General features: G+C 48.3%; 1 protein-coding gene across 1 annotated transcript in view; it reads left to right on the top strand.

Moving 5' to 3' along the window:
- The first annotated feature begins 421 nt into the window (after positions 1 to 421).
- Positions 422 to 20,437, top strand: part of PARVB (parvin beta) — a 45,967-nt gene continuing 25,951 nt past the window's right edge. The window contains exons 1-2 of the mRNA XM_063395406.1: positions 422 to 740; positions 19,822 to 19,911. Coding sequence (XP_063251476.1) covers positions 626 to 740; positions 19,822 to 19,911 — 205 coding nt within the window. The 5' untranslated portion in view covers positions 422 to 625. The remainder of the gene's footprint in view (positions 741 to 19,821; positions 19,912 to 20,437) is intronic.

The raw sequence follows: 20,437 nt of genomic DNA, 5'->3' as shown, positions 1-20,437 counted from the left end.
AGATGTGGGACCTGACCGGCAGCATGCCAGGAGGAGAGGGCGGGCTGGTCTGACAGAAGGGGCTCATCGCTGCGGAATTAGGAGGCGCACCTGAATGGAGCCAGCGAGGTATTGCGGTGCCCTGACACATGGCACTGCTGAGCGCTTGGCCCCAGCCGTGTCCAATTGTTGCAAACTGTGGAATATACAAAACTGCTCTTAAGAAAGGATGTCATTTCAAGTTTGCTCTTTGTGCACCTTCAAGCCTAACACCACCCTGGTCCGGCTGTGGCGGGACGGGGGTGTTGTTTCGCCGCGATGTTTGCTCTCACTTTCCCCGGCACCCGCGTGGGTCCGGTGCCCTGGAGCAGAGGCGCGCCCGCCCGGCCGCAGGTGATGCTCGGGTGGGCTCGGTGCCGCCCCCGGGGGTGTCCGAGCCTCGTCCCGCCCCCGCCTCCCGCGGACTTCCCGGCCGTGGCAGGGCGCTGTGGCCGCGGCGGCTCCCAGCCCGCCCTCAGCGCTGCGAGCGCACACCGGGGCTGGCCCCGCTCGCTCGGACCGGTGGTTCCCGGTCCCGGGCTCGGTTCGGCTCCGCGGGCCCCGCAGCCGCCGGGCGGGCTGCCCCGGCAGAGCCCCGGCAGAGCCCATGTCCGCCGCGCCCGTCCGCTCCCCCACGCTGCGGCCGCACAGGATGAAGAAAGAGGAGTCGTTCCTGGGCAAGCTCGGCGGGACCCTGGCCAGGAAGAAGAAAGCCAAGGAGGGTGAGTTCGCCGGCGCGGAGGGAAGCAAGGAGCGTGCTCGGGGCCGGCGTGGCTTGCGGCAGCTCCGCCGTCCCGCCCCGGCTCGTCCCGTCCCGCTCCTCCGCGGGAGCAGCGGCGGAGCCCCCGAGCCGCGCTTTGTTCGGGGCCGTGCCCGCCCTCCGTCCCCGAGAGCCACAACACGGCTGGGGACGGGCGGCTGGAGCGATGGGGAAAGGCTGGAGCCATGGGGGGCGGCTGGAGCCAAGGGGGGAGGCTGGAGCCATGGGGAGCTGCTGCCGGGGATGGGCCAGACTGGAGCGGTGGGAGATGGATGGCAGCGATGGGGAGCGGCTGATAGCAGCGGGGGGAGGCTGGCTGCAGTGGGGGAGACTGAAGTGATGGGGGTGCGACATCAGCCCATGTCGCTTGTCCGGGGAGGTAAGCCCAGAACCCGTTTTGTGCTAAAAAATAAATTCCTGGTGACCAACGAGACTGTGGCTGTCGTTTCCTTGTCGCCTGAGAGTTGAGGAAGGCACGAGGGAATGGTTGAGTCCTCCCGCATTTCATTCCAGGTCTGTTTCATCCATAGGCGTTGTGTTGGCGTGGGTACTGTGCCGACACCTCCATCCCACCCAGCTGGCTCTGAAGAATTCCTCATGGGCACACACACCCCAGGCTGTACGAGTGTGTCCGTGTGGGATGTCACAGGAGCGGGGCCTGGAGCAGCTCCCCAGCCCAGTGGACCGGCACCCACAGGGGGCTCAGCCCCTGTTGCACACCCTGAGCTGGGCATGAGCCCATCTGAGACATCCCTGGAGCCGCGGCCCTCGCCAGGGGCTGTGTGCTGATAGCAGCGTTGTGCTGCTGTGGAAAGGGAGGTGTCTCATTGCTAGACTTGATAAAGCTGGCCCCGTCCCGAATGCTCCAAGTGTGCCCTTCCTCTGAGTGCAGTGTCCTCCGGGTATGGTGAGTGCTGTTCTCTTCAGCTTCCCCCACTCACCAGTGCTGGATTCTGTGGAGAAGCTGCCTCTGTGTTATCCCCAGACTCCTGGTATCTGCTAGCAGGAAATCTGGGTGTCCTCACTCTATGGCTTAACACAATTGTGACTTGAAGGCAGGTTAAAACTGGCCTTGGTTTTGTCTTAGTGTCTGCTGTGTGTAGGGCAGGGATGTAATTCGAGTTTCAGCCTCCTTTCAGCTGGCTCTTGAGCACGTTTTGCCCATACTGAGTCTATGAATTGCCAGCAACATTCAGAAGACAGCTTTTTAATATTTAAACACGCAACATTAGGCCTTGAAACCTGGGCTAAGGAGATTGTTTCCCGTTCCTTCTGCTGCCTGTTTTGGTGTGGCTTATTGGCGTTTCCTTTATTATCTATTTTTAATCGAGTTTCCCTGACGTGGTTCTGCTGAGGAGCAGCAGAAGCAGTTGTGCCTTCCTGAGATGATCTCATTTACTTCCGAAGGAAGATGTTGGAAAAAAACTCATCTCTGGCAGGGAGGCTGAGCATGTGCTCAAAAAAAAGTGCATGTCAAAGGTGGCTTCTAAGCTGAAGCAGGTTGGCAGCTCCCCTTCTCAGGCACTTCAACATCACTACGCCGTGTTCCTGAGGTGTTCACTTTCAGCAGGGGCCACGTGCTGGTTTCACTGAGTTTGCCTGCTGTGGTTTTACCTCCTTGTGTGGCAATGGAAGGGCCTCTTTTGGTCTCTGTGCCTGGTACTTAGTGGGGAACCACATCAAAGCCTCACAGCCCTGCCCCTGTTGGTGTGATGGGGAGGGAGCTTTTCGTGTGAGTGTTCCTTCCAGTCTGAAATGCGACTGTCTGCGAGCCTGAGGAGATGGGTGTGACATTCCCTGTGCTGCAGCCCCTTTGCTGGGAAGGGAAATAAATGGCTTTTTTCTCTGTGTGGAGCAGCTCTGTCCCAGCCACGGCTGTGCAACGGGAGGGGGCCAAGAGTGACAAACTGGGGGAGATCTGCACAAGGGGGAGAGAGGCTGGAACATGGCTTGTGGTAGGGCCTGGGCAGGAGCAAATTTCAGGGCTAGAAACTGAATTTTTTTAATGTGAGTGTGGAGCAGAAGTGAACTGGAAGGGATCTGAGTGGTGTTCCTTGAATGAGTTGGTAGGAGCAGATGTGGTCAGCGTTTCCCCATGTGCTCAGCCCTTGGGAATTCCTGGCCTCCCTCCAGGTTTCTGCTGGGTTTGCCTGAGGGGACCAGCAGAGGTCAGAACGATCTTCCCAAAGTAAACCCTGCCCTCTCCACGGCAAATGAGAGTGCTGGCTGCTCATTTGTCACAGCCTGAAATCATCCTTGCCTCCTGTGCCTCCATCAGCACCAAAAGCTCCAGCCCAAAGGCTCTTTTTACCTTCTGCTTGCTCTCAGTGCCTGTCTTTGCATTGCAGCTGTCACTGTCCCAGCTGTGCTCATACAGTGACCTTTAACAGGTCTGTGTGAGAACTAAAATCCACTCATTTCAATCCTTTTCCTTTTTGTGCTCAACCTCTGAGCCACGCAGCTCAAAGCTCCCTGTAACGATGCTGAAAAAGTTTTCATTTCTTTAATCACAGGTCATAAATAACCATGATGTGCAGCTGCTAACCATGAGCACCTAAATTGAATTTTATAGTTTGGTTTTTTTTTTTTTGCTAATTACTTAGTAACTTGCTGCAATGCATTTTTGGAGAGGGTTTTTAGGCAGCCTTGACTGGAGAGAAAGAGCAGCTCGTGGGGAAAGCCGTTTTTACCCTGGTTTCCTATGGAAAGGCGGTGAGTGATCTCACTGTCTGTTTGGCTCCTCCCTTCCTTTTCCTTCCCAGGAATATTTTTAACCCCTAGTTTGGGTAAAAATGCCTCAGGGAGAGAAGTCTTGCTGATTATTAATGCCTGCAGGCTATGTCAAAATGGCTCATCAGTGAGTATAGGAGCAGTTTAGTGGAGCTCTGCAGCAGGAACACCAGCACATGAGCTCAGCACCACCATGCTGGTACTGGAGAGCCACAGGGGAGGGACTTGGCCAGAGAAAGGACAGGAAAGGCCATGGGATAGCTTGTGTGTTCCTAATCTTACAATAATCAGGCATGATGCATGTAGAAAAGTGGGATGTGTCAGTTCCAGTGCTCTGTGACCACTTTGGTTTTTACTTCTCTCCCTGTCCCCCATTTAAGCCACGTGGAAATCTGCAAATATCGAAGTTTGCCTGATGTTACTGTTCCATGGCTCTGTCTTGGCGTATCTGAGGTTTACATTAGATACCAGGAAGAAATTGTTCCCTGTGAGGGTGCTGAGGCCCTGGCACAGGGTGCCCAGAGCAGCTGTGGCTGTCCCATCCCTGGAAGTGTTCCAGGCCAGGCTGGATGAACTCTGAGCAACCTGGGCTAGTGGAAGGTGACCCTGCCCATGGCAGGGATTGGAATGAGATGACCTTCAAGGTCCCTTCCAACCCAAACCATTCCATGATTCTGTGACTTTGGTCTTCCAAGCTGTGTTACAAAATCTGCTTTAAATACCTTACAAAACTGTTGGGATGCTGGCAGGGCCCAGAGAGGACATGGTTTTTAAGCCAGGTGATTCCTTAGCATCTTCTCAGATTTTGTAAAAGATACTGTTTCAGGTAGTGCTGTATTTCAACTTCATCTGCAAAAGGAAATTGAAAAAATCTGCCCTTTCCTGTTTGCCAGAGCGATGTTGCTGTACCGAAATAAATGAGGGGATTTGCTGAAGGCTTCATTCCCAGCCTCCTTGAAAGGTTGGTTTTCTTTTCCTCACAACAACACTGTGTGGACGATCTGGGCAGCAGGTGTTTGGCTAAATAAGCCTTTTATTATTGTATCTGTGTGTGTACAGCCGATATGGGGGAGTCAGTGAGAGAAATAAAACAATCAATTGCTTGGTGCTGTGTCCCAGTGACATGATTGAGGGTGGGTACAGGGGTAAAGGAAACTGTCCTGGGAAAGTGCCACTTATTTGGGCCTGATGAAATCAGTAGGAGAGGGGAGTGGAAAAGAGAGGCTAGCACTGCAGAGAGCAGGATTATTGCAACAGGAGCTGAAAAGGGGGAAAGTTTTGTGCATATCAAGGGAGGCTGAAGTGCTGTTCTTGGGATCCCTGTCTTGGTGTTACAGTGAGATGTCCTGATGGGTGTCTCACCCCCTTCTTAATTTACTTTCCATACTCCTGGCTAATTTAATTTCTAATTTACTTTCCATACTACTTCCAATTCCTGCCACTCCTGTGGCAGTGAATTTTTAGGCAGATAGAGAGACAAATGCAAACTGTGTGGAGACCAAGAGGATGCTTGGCTGAAGAAGTGTGTCTGAGCATTGTGGTGTGCTTCTGCTGCTGAAATAGCCCCAAAGATGATGAGATGAGTGCTGCTTAAGTGGAATTACTTGTTCTTTAAGAAAGGAATTTGCAGTTCCTTTCTGCAGTAATAGTAGTTATATTGAAGCTACATACTGTTCCAGATATGTGTGTATATATAGAAAGTCTGTGCAAACACACACAGAATCATATTTCAACCTCAATTTATGATCCTTTCTAGCACTGATTTAAACAGACCTAAATTTCCAGTTGGAACCTCTGCAGTCTTGTTACTGTTTCTCCTGTAGGGCTCAGGCCTGACCAGGTCTGGATGCAGTCTTGGTAGGGCAGTGCTGGTTTGGGTTCTCTGTTGTACTCTGGCAAAAGCTGTGCTGGGAATATGTTTTGTGTCAACTGAAATGAACTTTACATGAACAAGAATCCTGTGTTTAACAGTATCAAACCCCCCACATTTTCCTCCTGTAGCTGCACTTAGGCTAGGGTGGTTGGCCCAGTGCAGCTTTAGGCACTGTCTCCTGGTGAGACCAGAGAGTTTGGAATTACAGCTCCAAGTTTACTTCCAGACAGGATTCAGCAAGGCACACAAAATAGCTCTGTAGCTCTTAACTAGTGTTGAAGGAATGCCTTGCCTTCCTTTAAGAAAAACGACGTTTAAAAGTAATTTTATGTCCAGAGTTGCAGTCTTTAAAATAAGATTCATTGTAAGAATATTGTGTAAGCTTCATCTTAAAACCTTTTAGCAGGGTGCTTATCAACACTTCCAGTTTTCCAAAACCAGAATTCCAACCCCTTCTCCCTGAAGTCTACCCTTATCTCAGAGCAGTTGTTCAGTGATACCTGTTTTAATTTCTTCTAAAGGATTTATTAATTATGACAGCAGGAAAGAGATTTTTAGAAGGAGGCATCTGGCTGTGTCTGTTCCAAGGAGTGTGGATGAGCCCTGTTGAGACACTGATATTTTGGAGAGCTGCACATGGACTTGATGGGAATGGGGGAGCCGCAAAGCCACAACTCAGAGAAAGTCTCTGTGAAGGAGGGACTCTTGATCTCACTGGTGAATCTGTGAAGGGATATCAGCCTGTCTTCTGCAGTGTATTATCATAAATACATTAATCCTACTGCTTATGGGCTCGTGTTTGTAAGAGTTGGGATGTTTAGATCACATTATTAATAGACATACATCCAGCTGATTTGCACATTGCCAGTAGGGCAGTCCAGAAGAGAGAGTATAGTTATGCATGAGAGTGCTAAATGCCTTTTTATGGACTTCAGGAACTGTGGACTTCAAGAACAGGCCAGTGGATCTGGAAACACACAGAGCTGGTGGAGTCTTCCAATGCACTGCTCTGAGCTTTGCATTGTTCTTTGATGTTAGGAGATTGGGGAGATTAGCTGGCAAGCCTTTTTCTTTGCAAAAGCATGTCAGAACAACTTGCTGCTAAGGGATCCAGGCTTATGTGGTCTGAGGCAAACCCAGGGCAAGGCAGAGTCTGCTGGTTGCAGGAATTGGTGTTCCAGCAGCCACAGCTTGCTGTTCAGCTGGAAGGAACTTCGGGGTGTGTACCTTGTGCACACAAGTTTTGTGGTCACAGCTGAGGAGATTCAGGTTTGTAGCTGTGGAAGTCCAGCAGAGCTGCTACTTTAGACTTGTCCGTGTGAGATTTGGGTGCCAAATTCTGTCAGCTTTCAAATGCAGCCAGTCAAGCGTACAAATCTCTCAGGCATCACTAGAAATCTCAGCCTGCAAGATTGCTGAGGTTGTTTCTGTCAGGGTTCCTGGGATATGATGTCTCAAAGGGGAATGTGACCATGCAGAGACACTGACATGTATCACAAGGAGAAGGAGTTTTCTGCCTCACCTGTAACATCATCGGTTTGTGATCCTTGTCACTCCTGCAGTGCAGGAGGAGCTGTGTGTGCCTTCTCAACCCTGGAGTCTTGTTCTCTTTTCAGCCCTCCAGTGCCTCTCAGTTGTTTCAGGAGACCTGGAGGCTGGCAAGGAGGAAGGAAGGGAAATAGACCTTTCCCAAAGGCTCCTCCTTGTGCTGACCTCTGATCATTAGCACATTCATACCTTCAGCACACCTCCAGGTTCTCTGCACTAACAGGACCTGGGTATTTTGTTTGAGAAGCCAACTACCTGAAGGTCATTGAGGTGGCTCCAGAGAATGATCTGGCCTGTGCCAGTGTCAGGAGGAGGCTGATGGCACGGGCTCTGTTCTGCTCAGCTCTCACAACATCCATGTGCCTTACTCTGCACAGCCCTGAGCATGGTGACCTTGGTGGTTGCTTGTCCCCACCCCTGTACACCCTCTCCCTGCTCTGTGGGATGTGTTGTGGACATGCACTGTCACTGATGAAGCTCAGCTTTCCTTCTCAGGGCACAGCCCAGCCAACTGAGTTGTTTACTCTCACCTTCAAGGGATGTGCCCCGGGGCAGGCTTTCCCTGGGACCTGTAGGGTGTGTGGGAAGCATCATGAGGAGCAGCTGAGGAGATTTGGTGTGTTCAGCTGGAAGAGACTGAGGTCAGAGCTCACCAGGGGCTGCAGCTCCTCCTTAGGGGCAGCAGGGGGACAGGCCCTGAGCTCTGCTCTGTGTGAGCAGGGACAGGACCCAGGGAATGGCTGGAGCTGTGTCAGGGGAGGGTTAGGGTGGATATCAAAAAAGGTTCTTCCCCCAGAGGGTGTGGGGCACTGCCCAGGCTCCCCAGGGAATGGTCACAGCCCCAAGGCTGCCAGAGCTCCAGGAGAGTTTGGACAGAGCTCTCAGGGATGCCCAGGGTGGGATTGTTGGGGTGTCTGTGTAGGGCCAGGTTTGACTTTGTGCTTTGTGGGTCCCTTCCAGCTCAGGATGTTCTGTGGTGGCTGTAGCAGACCTGTCCCTGGCTGGTGTCACAGGCTGCATCAGCCCTTCTGCCCTGCTGAGGGAGGTGAGTGGCTGTGAGGAGGACTGAGGAGGAAGAGAATGATGGGCTGTGGTCAGTGGGACAGCACTGCCTGCCAAGGGTTCTGCCAGGCTGCCTTCAGGAGGAGCTCCTGGACCTGCATGCTGGAGGTCTGCTCAGCACGGGCTGTGGGCAAGGGGCTAAACCAGCAGCAGTGTGAGCAAACCCATTTGCCTTTGGGAGTGGGCACAGCACTGATGGGAAGAGAACCGTCTGTGTTTCACAGCTAACAGGCCAGTGGCCAAGTGATCTCCCCAGGGTGAAGCATATTGTGCTCAGATATAGATTTCTGAATTTGTGCTCTTCTGTTGGCCAAGTAGAAAGCTGCAACCTGAAATTCGTGACTTCTGTTGTGTTATGTCTAGTTTGGCTGGAAGAGGATGATGGAAAACACGTGGGGTCAGCCTTTTGTAATCTGAATCCGGTGAAGTCTTGCTCTGAAAACCACATGTGGAGAGAACATGCACACCTGGCAGCAGTACTGGGAGCGTGGCTCTGTATGCTTTGGGCCCTTAAATCACTGTCACTTCCTCCTGGAGGAACAATGGGGTTCCTAATTATAAACCCTGTACACTGATTTGTTTCCTTGTACTCTCTGCAGACCCCTCTCTCTCCAGAGACCTTAGGCTGAGAGGGGAGGCCATGAGATGAGATTCTGGTTTTGGCTTTTCTGGTGGTGAGCAAACTGGGAATTCAATTCTGCCTCTCAATGATTGTTTCTCCAGGTCAGAAAAAGTTTCTTTAGAATCCCCAAGACCTGTCTGGCAGTCAGATACACATTTCTATAAAACCTCTTTTCAATGTATGCTGCATGTTGGTTATAAAACAAGCAAACTGTTCTGGCTCCTGGAATCCCAGTTCCTACTTTAGTACTTCTTTCATTGTGTGGTTGAATCATAATGAAATCCACTGAAAAAAGAAATAGTGTATTTTCCATTATAGCTGCCATATGGCCTTACTGCTAATTTTTAATTAGCTGTGGGATGGTTGCATACACAGTTTATTTGGAGTAAGGAAGGAGACTGAGAACAGGATGAGGAGATGTCTGTATAGAGGCATGGCGTCGTGTCTTTTTTAGTGTCTTTAAATAGAAGAATGTGTAATCCTCACAAAGTGTTGTTCCACTAGGTCTGTTTGGCAGATGCATGCATTAAACAGATGCAGACACTTCTGTCATTTTAAAATAGAATAGTGTTGTTTACTCTCTGGCTCGCCCAGTCCAGCAGATGGATCTGGAGGCTTTGCAAAATTATCAGGATTTTCTTCAAAAACGATAGGAAAAAGTAACTGCTTGCACTTTCCCCTTCACATTCTCCCCCAGGAAAAGGGTTATGAAATTGTACCTGGGGATTGCTGTTTGCCTTCTTCCCCGTGTATGGCTCCCAGTATGGTTACAGTGAACTGGTTCCACTGGAAATGTAGGCATTTAGGCAACACTACAGGATTTGGTCTGATAGGAATCTTGATGCTCTACTTTAGAATTTTGAAGTTGCAAAAGAAGATCATTGAGTCTAATTGTTCCCCCAGCACTGCCCAGTCCATCCCTAAATTGTGTCCCCAAGTGCCACAAGTCTTGTTGGTACCTCCAGCAATGGTGACCCCAACAGTTCCCTGGGGAGCCTGTTCCAGTACTTGACAGCCCTTTCAGTGAAGACATTTTTTCCTCTTATCCAACCTGAACCTCCTCTGGCACAACCTGAGGCCATTTCTTCTTTGTTTCATCATTTTTTCCCTGGGAGCAGAGCCTGACCCCCCACTTGGCTGTTCCCTCCTGTCAGGAGTTGTGCAGAGCCTCAAGGTCCCCCCTGAGCCTCCTTTTCTCCAGGCTGAGCCCCCACAGCTGCTCCTGGTGTTTGAGACCCTCTCCAGCTCCTTTCTCTTCTCTGGACACACTCAGTGTCTTTTCTGCCGTGAGGGGAAAACTGATTCCAGGATTTGATCTGCTCCCTGTCCCTGTCTTCCATTTCAGAGGCTGGGTACAAGGAGAACACCCAGTCTGACTGTTACAGGCTGAGGCAGAGCAGGCATTAAGTACCTTTGCCTTTGCCTCAGCCTTTTTCATCTTATGTGTCCCCATTGCATCCAATAAAAGGTGGAGATTTTCTTTAGCACTCCTTTTGCTGCAGATGCATTCGTAGAAACATTTTTTACTGTCCTTTATAGCAGTAATCAGAATAAGTTCTAGTTGGGCTTTGACCCCCTTGATTTTTTTCCCTGCATAACCTCATGCCATCCTTGTAGTCCTCCTGAGCTGCCTGCCCTCCTTCCAAGGTGATAAACTCTTTTTCTGAACAATGTCCAGCCCTCCTGGACCCCTTTGCCCTTCAGAGCTGCCTCCCAAGAGACTCCATCCCCCTTTGAGACAGATGTGTCCCATCTGTTGCCACAGGGCTTTGTGTCATGCAAACTGATCCATGCTCAAAAAAAGCCCAAAATTCAAGACCCTAACCAGACTTGGAGCCAGGTATTGATCTCCTGGCTTTTCCTGCTGTTTCCCTCAGCATTCTCTGCAACTGGAAGGATAGGTAATCAAATGAGGTAATTAAATAAGCTTGTGTAATGGGGACTTATCATTGGGAAACTGGATTTTAATTGCATCCAGGATGTCATGCTGCAAAATGGCCCTGCCGTGCCAGGAGCAAAGCAGATGTGCTGCCTGTAAGGCAGATCTGATGCTGCCTACCACACAAACTGTGCTTGGGTCTTATTTTTGCATGTGGGAGGGAAGAAGCAGTTGTGCCTGACCTAACCTAATTCACCAACAGGCTGAATTCAGCTTCAACCTGAATCTTTTAGGTCCTTCCAAGGAAGGTTTCTCTGATTATGTTCTCTCAGAAATGGGTTTCACTCTTGAGTTTTTTGAGAATCCCTTGTCAGGGAAAGAAACAGATGGTAATGGGAAGCTGAGAGGGGCTGGCCTTAGTGTCTGCTCTCTGTTGTATGGTTGAAGGAGGAAGTTATATATTTGTTTCCATCTGGTAAAAGAAATTGTAACTCTTAGTGAGGGACTTTTCTTCCTGTGAATGGCATTAGGTACAGGTGCCATGCTACCCAGAATCTTGGTGGAAGGCATCCTCAGTGGAGTCCTTCATTTGCCATTGATCCAGAGGCTGGTAAGAGTTTCTCCAAGACTGCATACACAATTTGAACCTGTCTGAGCTGGGGAATTGCACTCTTGTGCTGAATGCCCAGGAGATGGGCACGGTTGTTTCAGGGGGTTTGGGTGGTTTAGGATGTTGCAGCACAGCTGGCCAGATGATTCTGTTTGGGGAATGTGAAAGATTCCATATCCATTGCAATCATGGACAGAGTGAGAATAGATGCAGGAAGAGGAGGGAAAGCATCCTGCTGGCTGCACCTGTGTTGTGTGAGCTCTGTCTCATGTCTAGGGATGTGTCCTGTTCCCTGGTTTGGGACTGACCTGTAACTGAGCTTAAAAGTCTTTCAGATGTCCAGCACCACCTTTTCTAGCTCAGGGCCTGGTATTCCCAGTGCAAAGGCTTTGAAAGGGGCCACAGAAAGCTAGGACTGCAAATCCTGTGAGGCTTTGGTGTGCCAAGTGAATGAATAAAAACAGCAGCAGGTCTTTTTGATGCTTTGTGAAATGTGATGTTTTCTTGTGCTTGGACTTGTTTTGATTTGGTTCTTTGGCTGGTTCTTGTTCCATGATTGCATTTTGATATCCTTGTGCTTGGGAGACTGGAGTGGAAAGCCAGCTGAAGGGCTCCACTCTTTCTATGTAGTCTTCAACAGCTCCATCAGGAAATGCTTGGGCTATTTCTTACTTAAACCCAGCAGAGTTAAACCTCTAGGTGTTTTCATGGCAGCCACCATCTCCACCTTCCCTTCACGGACTGGCTTTTGTCTGGCTGTAGGCTCTGAGTTCCAGGCTTTTACTGTGAGGTCTGTAGCGCTTTTCACTGAAGTGCTTGTCTTGACAGGCTCCTCTGGTGCTCAAAGCAACAAGTAAAATAATCTCCCCCATAGGACATGTCTGGAGACCTCTGAGAAAACTCCCTTATATTTTGTAGCATTTCCTTACACAGATCTTTCATCTCAGTTTTAATACACTGCTTTACTGCCCTGAGTGCAGTTAGGACACAGGAAAGGTAGAGCTGGGCATGAGCAACTTTGGGGTATGGTACACTGAAAACTCTGTGTTGAGTGTTCAGGGTAAAGCTTCTAGTTTGGAGCATGGCCTGTCCCTCCACTGCTCCTCTGCTATTTACTAGCAAGCTCTCAATGTGTGTGTTGCGAGTAGACTTGCTGCATATAAGCATATAAGTGTTTTTCAGGGTTTCTTTGTCTTTCTGGGTGACATTTGGGCAACCGCAGCAATGGGGCATGTGTACTTTCTGTGGTTTGCAGAACCATTTATCTTGGCTTGTTCTTCCTGTAGAATGATGCTGCACGAGCAAAATAGTTGCTTTTTTTTTGAAATGCAAGCCATATCTGTAGCCTCCTTCCCATTCCCCTGGAGTCTGGCTGTGGAGCCCTGTGCTGTCAGCTGTGGAAGACAGAGCCTTGCTGCTGCTGCTCACCTGCCATCAGTGCCTTCAGAAGTGAGTCTGTTACTCTGTACATCTCTTGACATGCCCAGAAGAACCATAAAATGTTCTCATGTTTACAAAGTAGATTACTTCTGATTGTGGTGGTGACCTTTTTCATCCCTCCGTGCAAGGGGCATGGGGAGGGCAGGGAGCTGAGGCAGATGAAACTGGCTTGGTGGATAACTAAGGGGTGTTCATCCACGTACCTACCTACAAATGGAGTGCCAGACCATGTGGAGGAGGTGGAATAAAGTTGGTGGGGGAATGGAAAGCTGGTCATGAGTAAAATGTGCTAGCCTGAGCTGCAGCTGTGACTTCCCTTGAAGCTGAGTGCTCTGCTTGATGAATTTTGCAGGGTGAGATGTGTACGTGGGAGCCAGAGGTAGAGCTTGTAGGAGGCTGTAAATTGAAGTGCTGTTTTCTCCCAGATTTCTTCATGGTGCACAAGACAAGAGTTTAATTCATGGGTTGGGTGTCTCTATTCCAGAGTAGTGCTGTTAGCTCTGCTTCTGACAGCTTCTGCTGTCTCTCCCTTGGTGCTTTGCTTTCACTGCACCCATTAAATACAGATACCTTTAGCAGTGAGTTGATTCTGGTTTCTGAAGTTGCTTTTGGCTAACGGAGCCTTGTTGGTGCTTGGCATCTTGTGGAAATCAACCTGCTTCATTTGGGATCTTGGGCTGAGTTCCTAGATATGAAGTTGCTGTTCCTTTGGCTGCTTGTGCCCATCAGCTTTGGTTGTAGGACTACACCAAAGCCTGAGAGAGCCCTAAGGACTTCTCCTTCTTCCTAGGAGAGCACAGCATTTCATGGAGAATGGATGGCAGTAAACTGAAAATGCCTTGACAGTTTTCTACTGGGAGTGGACACAAGCCCAAAATCTTCTTCAGTCCTTTCCTTTTCTTACCAGACTTTGTCTTTCCCTCTGCTGTCATGTGTCAGATTTGATTCCACATCCCCCTTTCCACTGAAAGTTGTTCTGGTGCTCACGCAGTGTCCACCCTCACTTCATGGGGAGAAATGACCCTTTCTGTGTGGGGAGGGAATTATACCTGAGGGAGGCTTGAAGTATACATTTATCTCATTTTCAAGTAGAACTTGTGTGCTTGGGGAGGAGTGTAGCTTTCCCTGGCTGCTTTTAGGGTTGTCTTAAGTTTCAGTTCTTGCCTGGCTTTTCCCAGTCAAAAAAACTTTGGGATTGAATCAGTCTATTCAGGACAAAGCAAGGGCATGGCCTGGAGTATAGAAGCTATGCTCTGTATCCTTTAGGGTCTCCATTTATTATCTTTTTAAGTGTAACTTTACAGATACTTTAAAACACCATTCTTTTCCACACTGGTATTTCTCCTGTCAGAGGGTGGAGTGTTGGTTTTTCTTTATTTGTTTGGGGTTTTTTTGGCTGGCTCTTTTGATTAATTTTGCCCAGCATTAATGTTCATATGTCTGCGCAGTGAAAATTAACTTTGTTTTTTTTCCCTTGCTTATCTGGCTGGTTTTCAGACACACAGTTTCCCTACCCTGTGACATAATGTGGCTTCTGGAACCAGTAGTGCCTGCAAAAGGAAGGAGTGAGTGGCAGGTGGGGCTCAAGATGAAGTCTTGAGTGCCTCTTTGCCATAATGGATTCCTGCCTGATGAAGACAACAACATAAAACCACCAAAAAATGGAAACGTTCTATTCACAGACATCCCCCAAACAAGTCCCTAGAAGGATGAGAACATCCTTATTTGTGAAAACACAAGAGCAGTATTTCACCCTCACAAACAAAACAAAACCCAAACTTCTTATAAATGTTTCCAGCTGGCTCAAGGGTTGAATTTGCTGTCACCATTCTAGATACATGTTTTTCCTTTGGCAAAAAATAAAGGGGAGATCTTTATTCTGGTAGTCACAGAGTGACAGTCACTTACCTGTGTAAATTTTAACACATCTGTTTAAGCAAGTGTGGCCTGATCTTTGCAACTAAACCAAAAGTGTTATTGCAGCCCTTTCCTAAAAGTTGCCTTTGGCTTTGCTTTTCCCTTTTGTTTTACATCTTTCCATTTCTTTATGTACCAGAGTCTGGCTGTTGTGAGTGCCTTGCCTGCTGAGGCATATAAATAATTTGCTTTTTCACCACAGTTCTGCTTTGAATGCGGTCCCTTGATACAGTGCCTTTATGTGGATTTGGTCAAGTCTTTGCCTTTGATCTGCCTGGGATTATTAATTCTGTGTTATAAATAATAGCCACTTTGTCTTTCTCCTGCAGTCTCTATGAAAAGATCTCAGGGCCTTTTGTAAATGTGCAGTGATCAGTAATCTGAGCTCTGTGTGGTTTGAATAGAGTGCAGCGCAGCAGCATGTTTGGGTCTGTTCTGAAACCTTTCAGTTGATCAGTTTTTCTTAGAAAATGAGAGATTTAGCAAAACTGCCTTTTGTTAAATGGGCCTAGAAAGCTTGTGGTTTTGAAGACAACTTGTTGCAAGAGTTTTAGCTGTCAGGTGGAAATTCAGCTGTGGGCATTGCTGCCTGTGTTTGTGATGGGCAGAGGAGCAAGTTAAAGTGTTGGCACTGCAGAGTCTTCAGGGACTTGTCACCTTCCAGCCTGACCTCTCCCATGGACAGCAGGAGCTCCAGCTCATACCTGGTCTTTTATACAAGAGTTTGCTGCTTAACCAGGGGGATCTGCCCTGTATCCACATTCTGAGATGTGAGTGAACAGGGGCTGTGTCACTGCTCTGGAAGGGCTGAGAATGGTCTGGAGTATGGGCTTTCTGTTTTCCTGTGCTGATCTGGACTATGAGGATATGAATGGAGGAAGGTGAGACACTGTATGAAAACGTGCAGCTGGTCACAGCCTTGTCTCTGGTGAGAAGAAGGGAACTTGGGAAGCAGTAAGAATCTGGGGGCAGGAAAGGATCTTCCCGTTCAGTTCAAGTTATCTGGGCGTTGCACGTTTGCTGTCTGTGTGCTGCTCCCTGCAGAGAGGAGGACAAAGCTACCTGAAAGGATCATCTGCAGTGGAGCCAAGGACATCAAGGCAGCCTGAGAGCTTCCAAAGTTAGGATTGAATCACGAGATGGAAGTGCAGCATGTAAAAGTTGTGGTCAGGCAACACTGCTGAGCCAGCTGGGCTGAATGCAAAGGAAAGCACAGGAACCCCCGGATCAGTGTCACAACAGCTGCTGCTTTCTGTGGGGTGGGATTCAGCCTGCAGTCAGAAATAACCAGAGCTAAAATTAAGTAGCATTTTCCATCTGTTTTTATAAGATGCAGAGGCTTGTGGTCAGTTTTTTAATAACAAGGCTGTGAATGGACAGACTGAAGTGACCTGTGCTATTGCTGATACATTTTAAAATTACACTAAAGAGTGAAGGTAGAAAACTGTTGACATCAGTTTACTCTTTCTTATAAAAAGGAGAAAGCTGGGACATCTTTTTATAGTGCTCCTGCTGACTTTAAAGGCCACCTCCTGGCTTTTGAGAAATCCCTGACAGCTCTAGTGGCACTCCCAGCTTTCTGCAGCTAATTGCTTGTGCTGTGTGCAGTTTCCCTGTAATCCCATGTCTGAGACAGCCTGCCTGGCTTACAGATGTAGTGCTGTATTCCCTGAGTGTGTGATCTGCTCGTTCTATTAATTTGAAAGGCCAGCACAGCTTCCAAAGTGACTTCATCATGCTGACTGCTGACAGTGCCAGGAGATTGTCAAAATATTGCAGGGCTGCCAGGAGCCCTTGCTGCTTTCCTGGGGACTGGTAGAGAAGTGACCTTTTACATGTGAATTTAAATTTCTAGTTTAGGGGAAAATAAGGGTTTTTGCTGAAAGCCAGCCTGGACTAAGCCATGCTCCTTCAGCCTGTTTTCAATGTCCTACTCCTTCCTGCTTTACCCTGCTGCAGGTTTGCTGTGGCTGGGCTCTGGAGTGGAAAGAAGGGGAAGCTGTTCCCTGTGGGGAAGGGAAAAAGAAGGAGCCCTGTGACTGGGCAGGCAAGGAGCAGTAATACCTCACGTGGGACCTATCATGCCTATAATTTGTGCAAGCACAGCTCTGCTCTGCCAGTCTATGCCTCTTGCATGGAGGCTCTGGCACAAACTTCACAGCAAAGCCACTGCTGCTGGTACAAAGCTGAGGAGGCTGGCACTTGCCAGTCTTTTAATATCCATAATTATTACAGGACCTTTGGGTTGACAGCCATTCTTTGTTGTAAATTTGCACTGAGATACCTGTTGGGTTCTCAGGAATGTACCTGTTGCTCCATCCTGATTATTAACTGCCTCTGCTTGCTCATTTGTGGGTTCTCTTTTCTTTCCAGCACTGTGGCTCCGTTTCCTGTTCCTGCTTCTGTTTCTTTGCTCAGCAGTGGTAAATGAATACTGGGGGCAGTGAGCAGGGAAAAAGCCCTCAGAATTGTTCTAGAGCAGCATGGAAGGTTTCTGGAGTGCTGCAGGTGTGGGGAATACCCTGGAAAATTCGTGTTCCCGAGTGCAGGTGCCTGCCTGCGTGCTGCCTCTGTGACCCTGCGTGTCCCCTGGGGCAGGCTGTGCAAACCCAGCTGTGCCTTCCCCAGAAGGTGCAGGGGACTTTCCTGGGGAGCTCTGAGCACAGCAAACACCGTCCCTGAGGTGCCTGTCCTTAGGGTGGGCCCAGGCAGGGCTGGGCTCTCTGGGGACAGGCAGGAATTCCTGTCTGCACCACGGCCAAGCGCTGTGTCCTCCCTCCTGTCCCCGTCCTGGCAGCTGGGAGCTGAGCTCAGTGCCTGCTCCGGTGTCACCGTGCCCAAATTAGGGGCTGGGCAGTCTGGAGGTGGCAGTGCTTATCCAGTTGCTGCCACTCTGTCAGCACTCAGACACCCCAAGGGCTTTGTGTGCGCCCTGTCCTTGCTGCTGGGGCTGGGATGGCTGGGCTGCTGTGCAGGAGGCGCAGAAAAGGAGGTAGGAAATGCTTCCTTTGTGGCAGGAACCTCTTCACAAGGACCTGGTGTGCTGGGCTCTCCCTGGGAGGCAGCTTTGGGGAGCTTTCTGCTGGCAGAGCCCTGCTTTGCTGGCAGAGGTGGGAGAGGATGGTTTGGTCCCATGGGATCTGGCACGGCTGCACGTGGTCAAGCACGAAGGTTTCATGTGGTTCTTTGTGTCATGAGGGATGGGGGCTTAATTCACAAACTGGCATTAATGATTTCTTCCATTTTAGTAAATTGCTCAGAAACAAGATGTTTTTGTTAGGAAGAGTAGAGATAATTTTTATATCAAAATAGAGTAAGTGCATCACCATATTTGAACTTTTGGAAATAAATCTAGTTTAGCTGCACAAGTATTCTGGCTTGAAATGTGTGCATCATTTTTTTCACCTACATACACTGTGCCATGCATCCACTGCCCAGAGGAGCTTAGCAGCTCTCCTCTGCATTTGCAGAGCACTGGGAACAGTGATGCCCTGAACATATTGAACACCTGGCATTCCCAGAATGACAGCACTGCTGTGATAATGAAGAGTGCTCCATCTAGAAATAATGCTGGTAGTTCCTAAATAAGTCTGACTTAATTGAAGTTTAGGCATTTATACTCCTAGCAGGGTTTTAAAAGTCAAACTTCAGTTTCCACATGAATTGTCTTGTGCCTCCTGGTGGCATCACAGTGTAGGAGTTGTTGGGGTGAGAAAGCTTTAGTTGGGAATGATGCAAACAGGGCTGGGGCAGGCACATTGATAGAGCTGGTTTGGTCTGCTCTATGAGGCCTTCTTGCTCCCTGACTTTTTTGTTTGTGGACTTTTTCAAGAAAATGAGAAGGAATGCTGAAAAGGGGAACTTAAGAATTTCTTTACCAGCATCTTTATCCAGGAGGTCAGATCTCAGCCCGAGGACATTGTTCTGTTTGCAGTCAGGAACCTTGGGGCATAAACCATCAGGTCTCAAAATACGAGACTGGGGTTTGTTGCTTGTGCTCCATAACGAGGATTTTAGTGGTGATCACTTCATGCTGTGAACCAGAATTAAGTAACCTCTTGGAACTGCAATTAAGAAATGTGAGAACTTCGTTTTAAGCACCTGTTTCATTTTTCTGTGAGGGAAGGAGTGGGGATTGCAGTGTGTTCTTCCCTGTCCCCTCCTCTGTGGCAGGAGGATCTCTCTTTTCCACCTCTGTGAGGCAGGAAAACAGCAAATCCTGATGCAGGGTTTTGTAGAATATAGAATATTCTACATAATAGAATATTCTACATAGAATGCATGCTCATGTCAAGCCTGTGCTATGTTTTTCCAGTGGGAAAGGGGAATAATGGCTGCTCCTGAAGGGGAGAGCTTGCAGCAATACTGTGACCATTATTTAATGTTCCTCCTTTTCTTTCCTAAGAAAACTTTTCCTAGCAAACCTTAGTTATTTGGCAGTCCTTGCTTTTCCCTGAGAAGACTGTGGGACCCCTCCCAACTGAGACTGCACTACAACAAATGCTGCCACAAGTCATTTTAGCTCCTGCTTGCACAGAACTGTTACTGAAAATAAGGGGCTGTTGTGGTTTCATGCCTTGTAAATCAATGTCATCTGAGTTTAAGGGGAGATGTGCCTTGGAGAGTGGGAAAGTGTTACAGCGGTGCTGATACTTTTCTTACTCTGTGCTCTGTGAAAATACTGAAGAACTGTTCAATGTTTGTCCTCAAGTTTAGATCCTTCCTAATGGCAGGATGTAGGGAAGTATTTTAACATCCATTTTATTTATGGAGCATGCGTTACTGAGCTTCCCAATGAGAGTTGTAAGTTTAAGGCAGCTTGAAGTGAAAAAATTCAGATTTGTGTTCACCAGATCATGGCACATCTATTTTATCAAGTGGCAGCACTGGAATTAAATACATTCTCATCTTTATTTGGTAGATCTCCCTGGGATTCTCTGAGCATTTAATATGCAAGTTGCATGTTCTGCAGCTGGAAAGGGTGGCGATTAATGTGGTCAGAAAAGGGGTTTCTTTTCACAGTTTGATGTCTGCTCTGGGTTTGGGCCATCCTGCAGGCAAAGCTCACACCCCTTCCTTCTGGAGAAGCACTCTGTGCTTATTCTTACCACAGAATTGGGTCTTTTGCTAGAAGGTTCCAGCCACTTCTGTGGTAGCTCTGTTTAATAGGAAGCTATAAAAGGATGTCACTTCAATTTTATTTTCCACTGTGGCTGCAGTTCTTCATGCCATAAACTGTGGTTCTGTTCTGAAGTGGATCTACCAGATGTTGTCTGTTGTTATGAACACCCTCCCCAACCCCTACATACACACCAACTTTGCATTTATTACACATTTTCTGTTTTTTTTTCCTTCTGTGCAGTGAGTGACCTCCAAGAAGAAGGTAAAAATGCCATCAATGCACCAATGAACCCAAGCGCTGTGGACATCCATCCAGAAGACACACTCTTAGGTAAAGTTTTGGTGCTGCAGAGATGGTCTGTGAAGGGGGCCACTCTGGCCCCACAGCATTTCTTCACTGCTGAGTGTGGATTGCCCAGCTGGATCTGAGAGGGTTGGAAGTGAAAATTGAAAAAGGTTGCATGTTACATGTAGACTAGAAATTAAAGAGGCTAAATGGAGTTTGAAGAGCAGTGCCAGGTGAGGTACTTTATGGACTCTCTCCCATGTCCAACCCCATTCCCTCACTCTGAGTCCCTACAAGAGAAACAACATCATTAAATAGCAAAAAGTGTTGAAACCTGTTGAAATAAGCCCCTTTTGTCATTTCTGGCCACATGCCTCTTAATCTACAGAATAGTTGAAGTAAGCTAGTTATAAAACAGTAAACCAAACACAAGGACAAATAATAAAATAGTAAATTAAAACTAGAAAGTGTTAGTCATTTGCATTTTCTGATTAGGAGAGTGGTAGGAAATGCAAAGTGGTTTTTTTCCTAAGATGTGGGCAAAGTGTTGGTTGCTCTGAGTTGATATGTC

This window comes from Prinia subflava, chromosome 4 (assembly GCF_021018805.1).
Source record: "Prinia subflava isolate CZ2003 ecotype Zambia chromosome 4, Cam_Psub_1.2, whole genome shotgun sequence".
Lineage (NCBI taxonomy): Eukaryota > Metazoa > Chordata > Aves > Passeriformes > Cisticolidae > Prinia > Prinia subflava.
The sequence above is the reverse complement of the archived record's forward strand: the minus strand, read 5'-3'. Positions and strand labels throughout refer to the sequence as shown.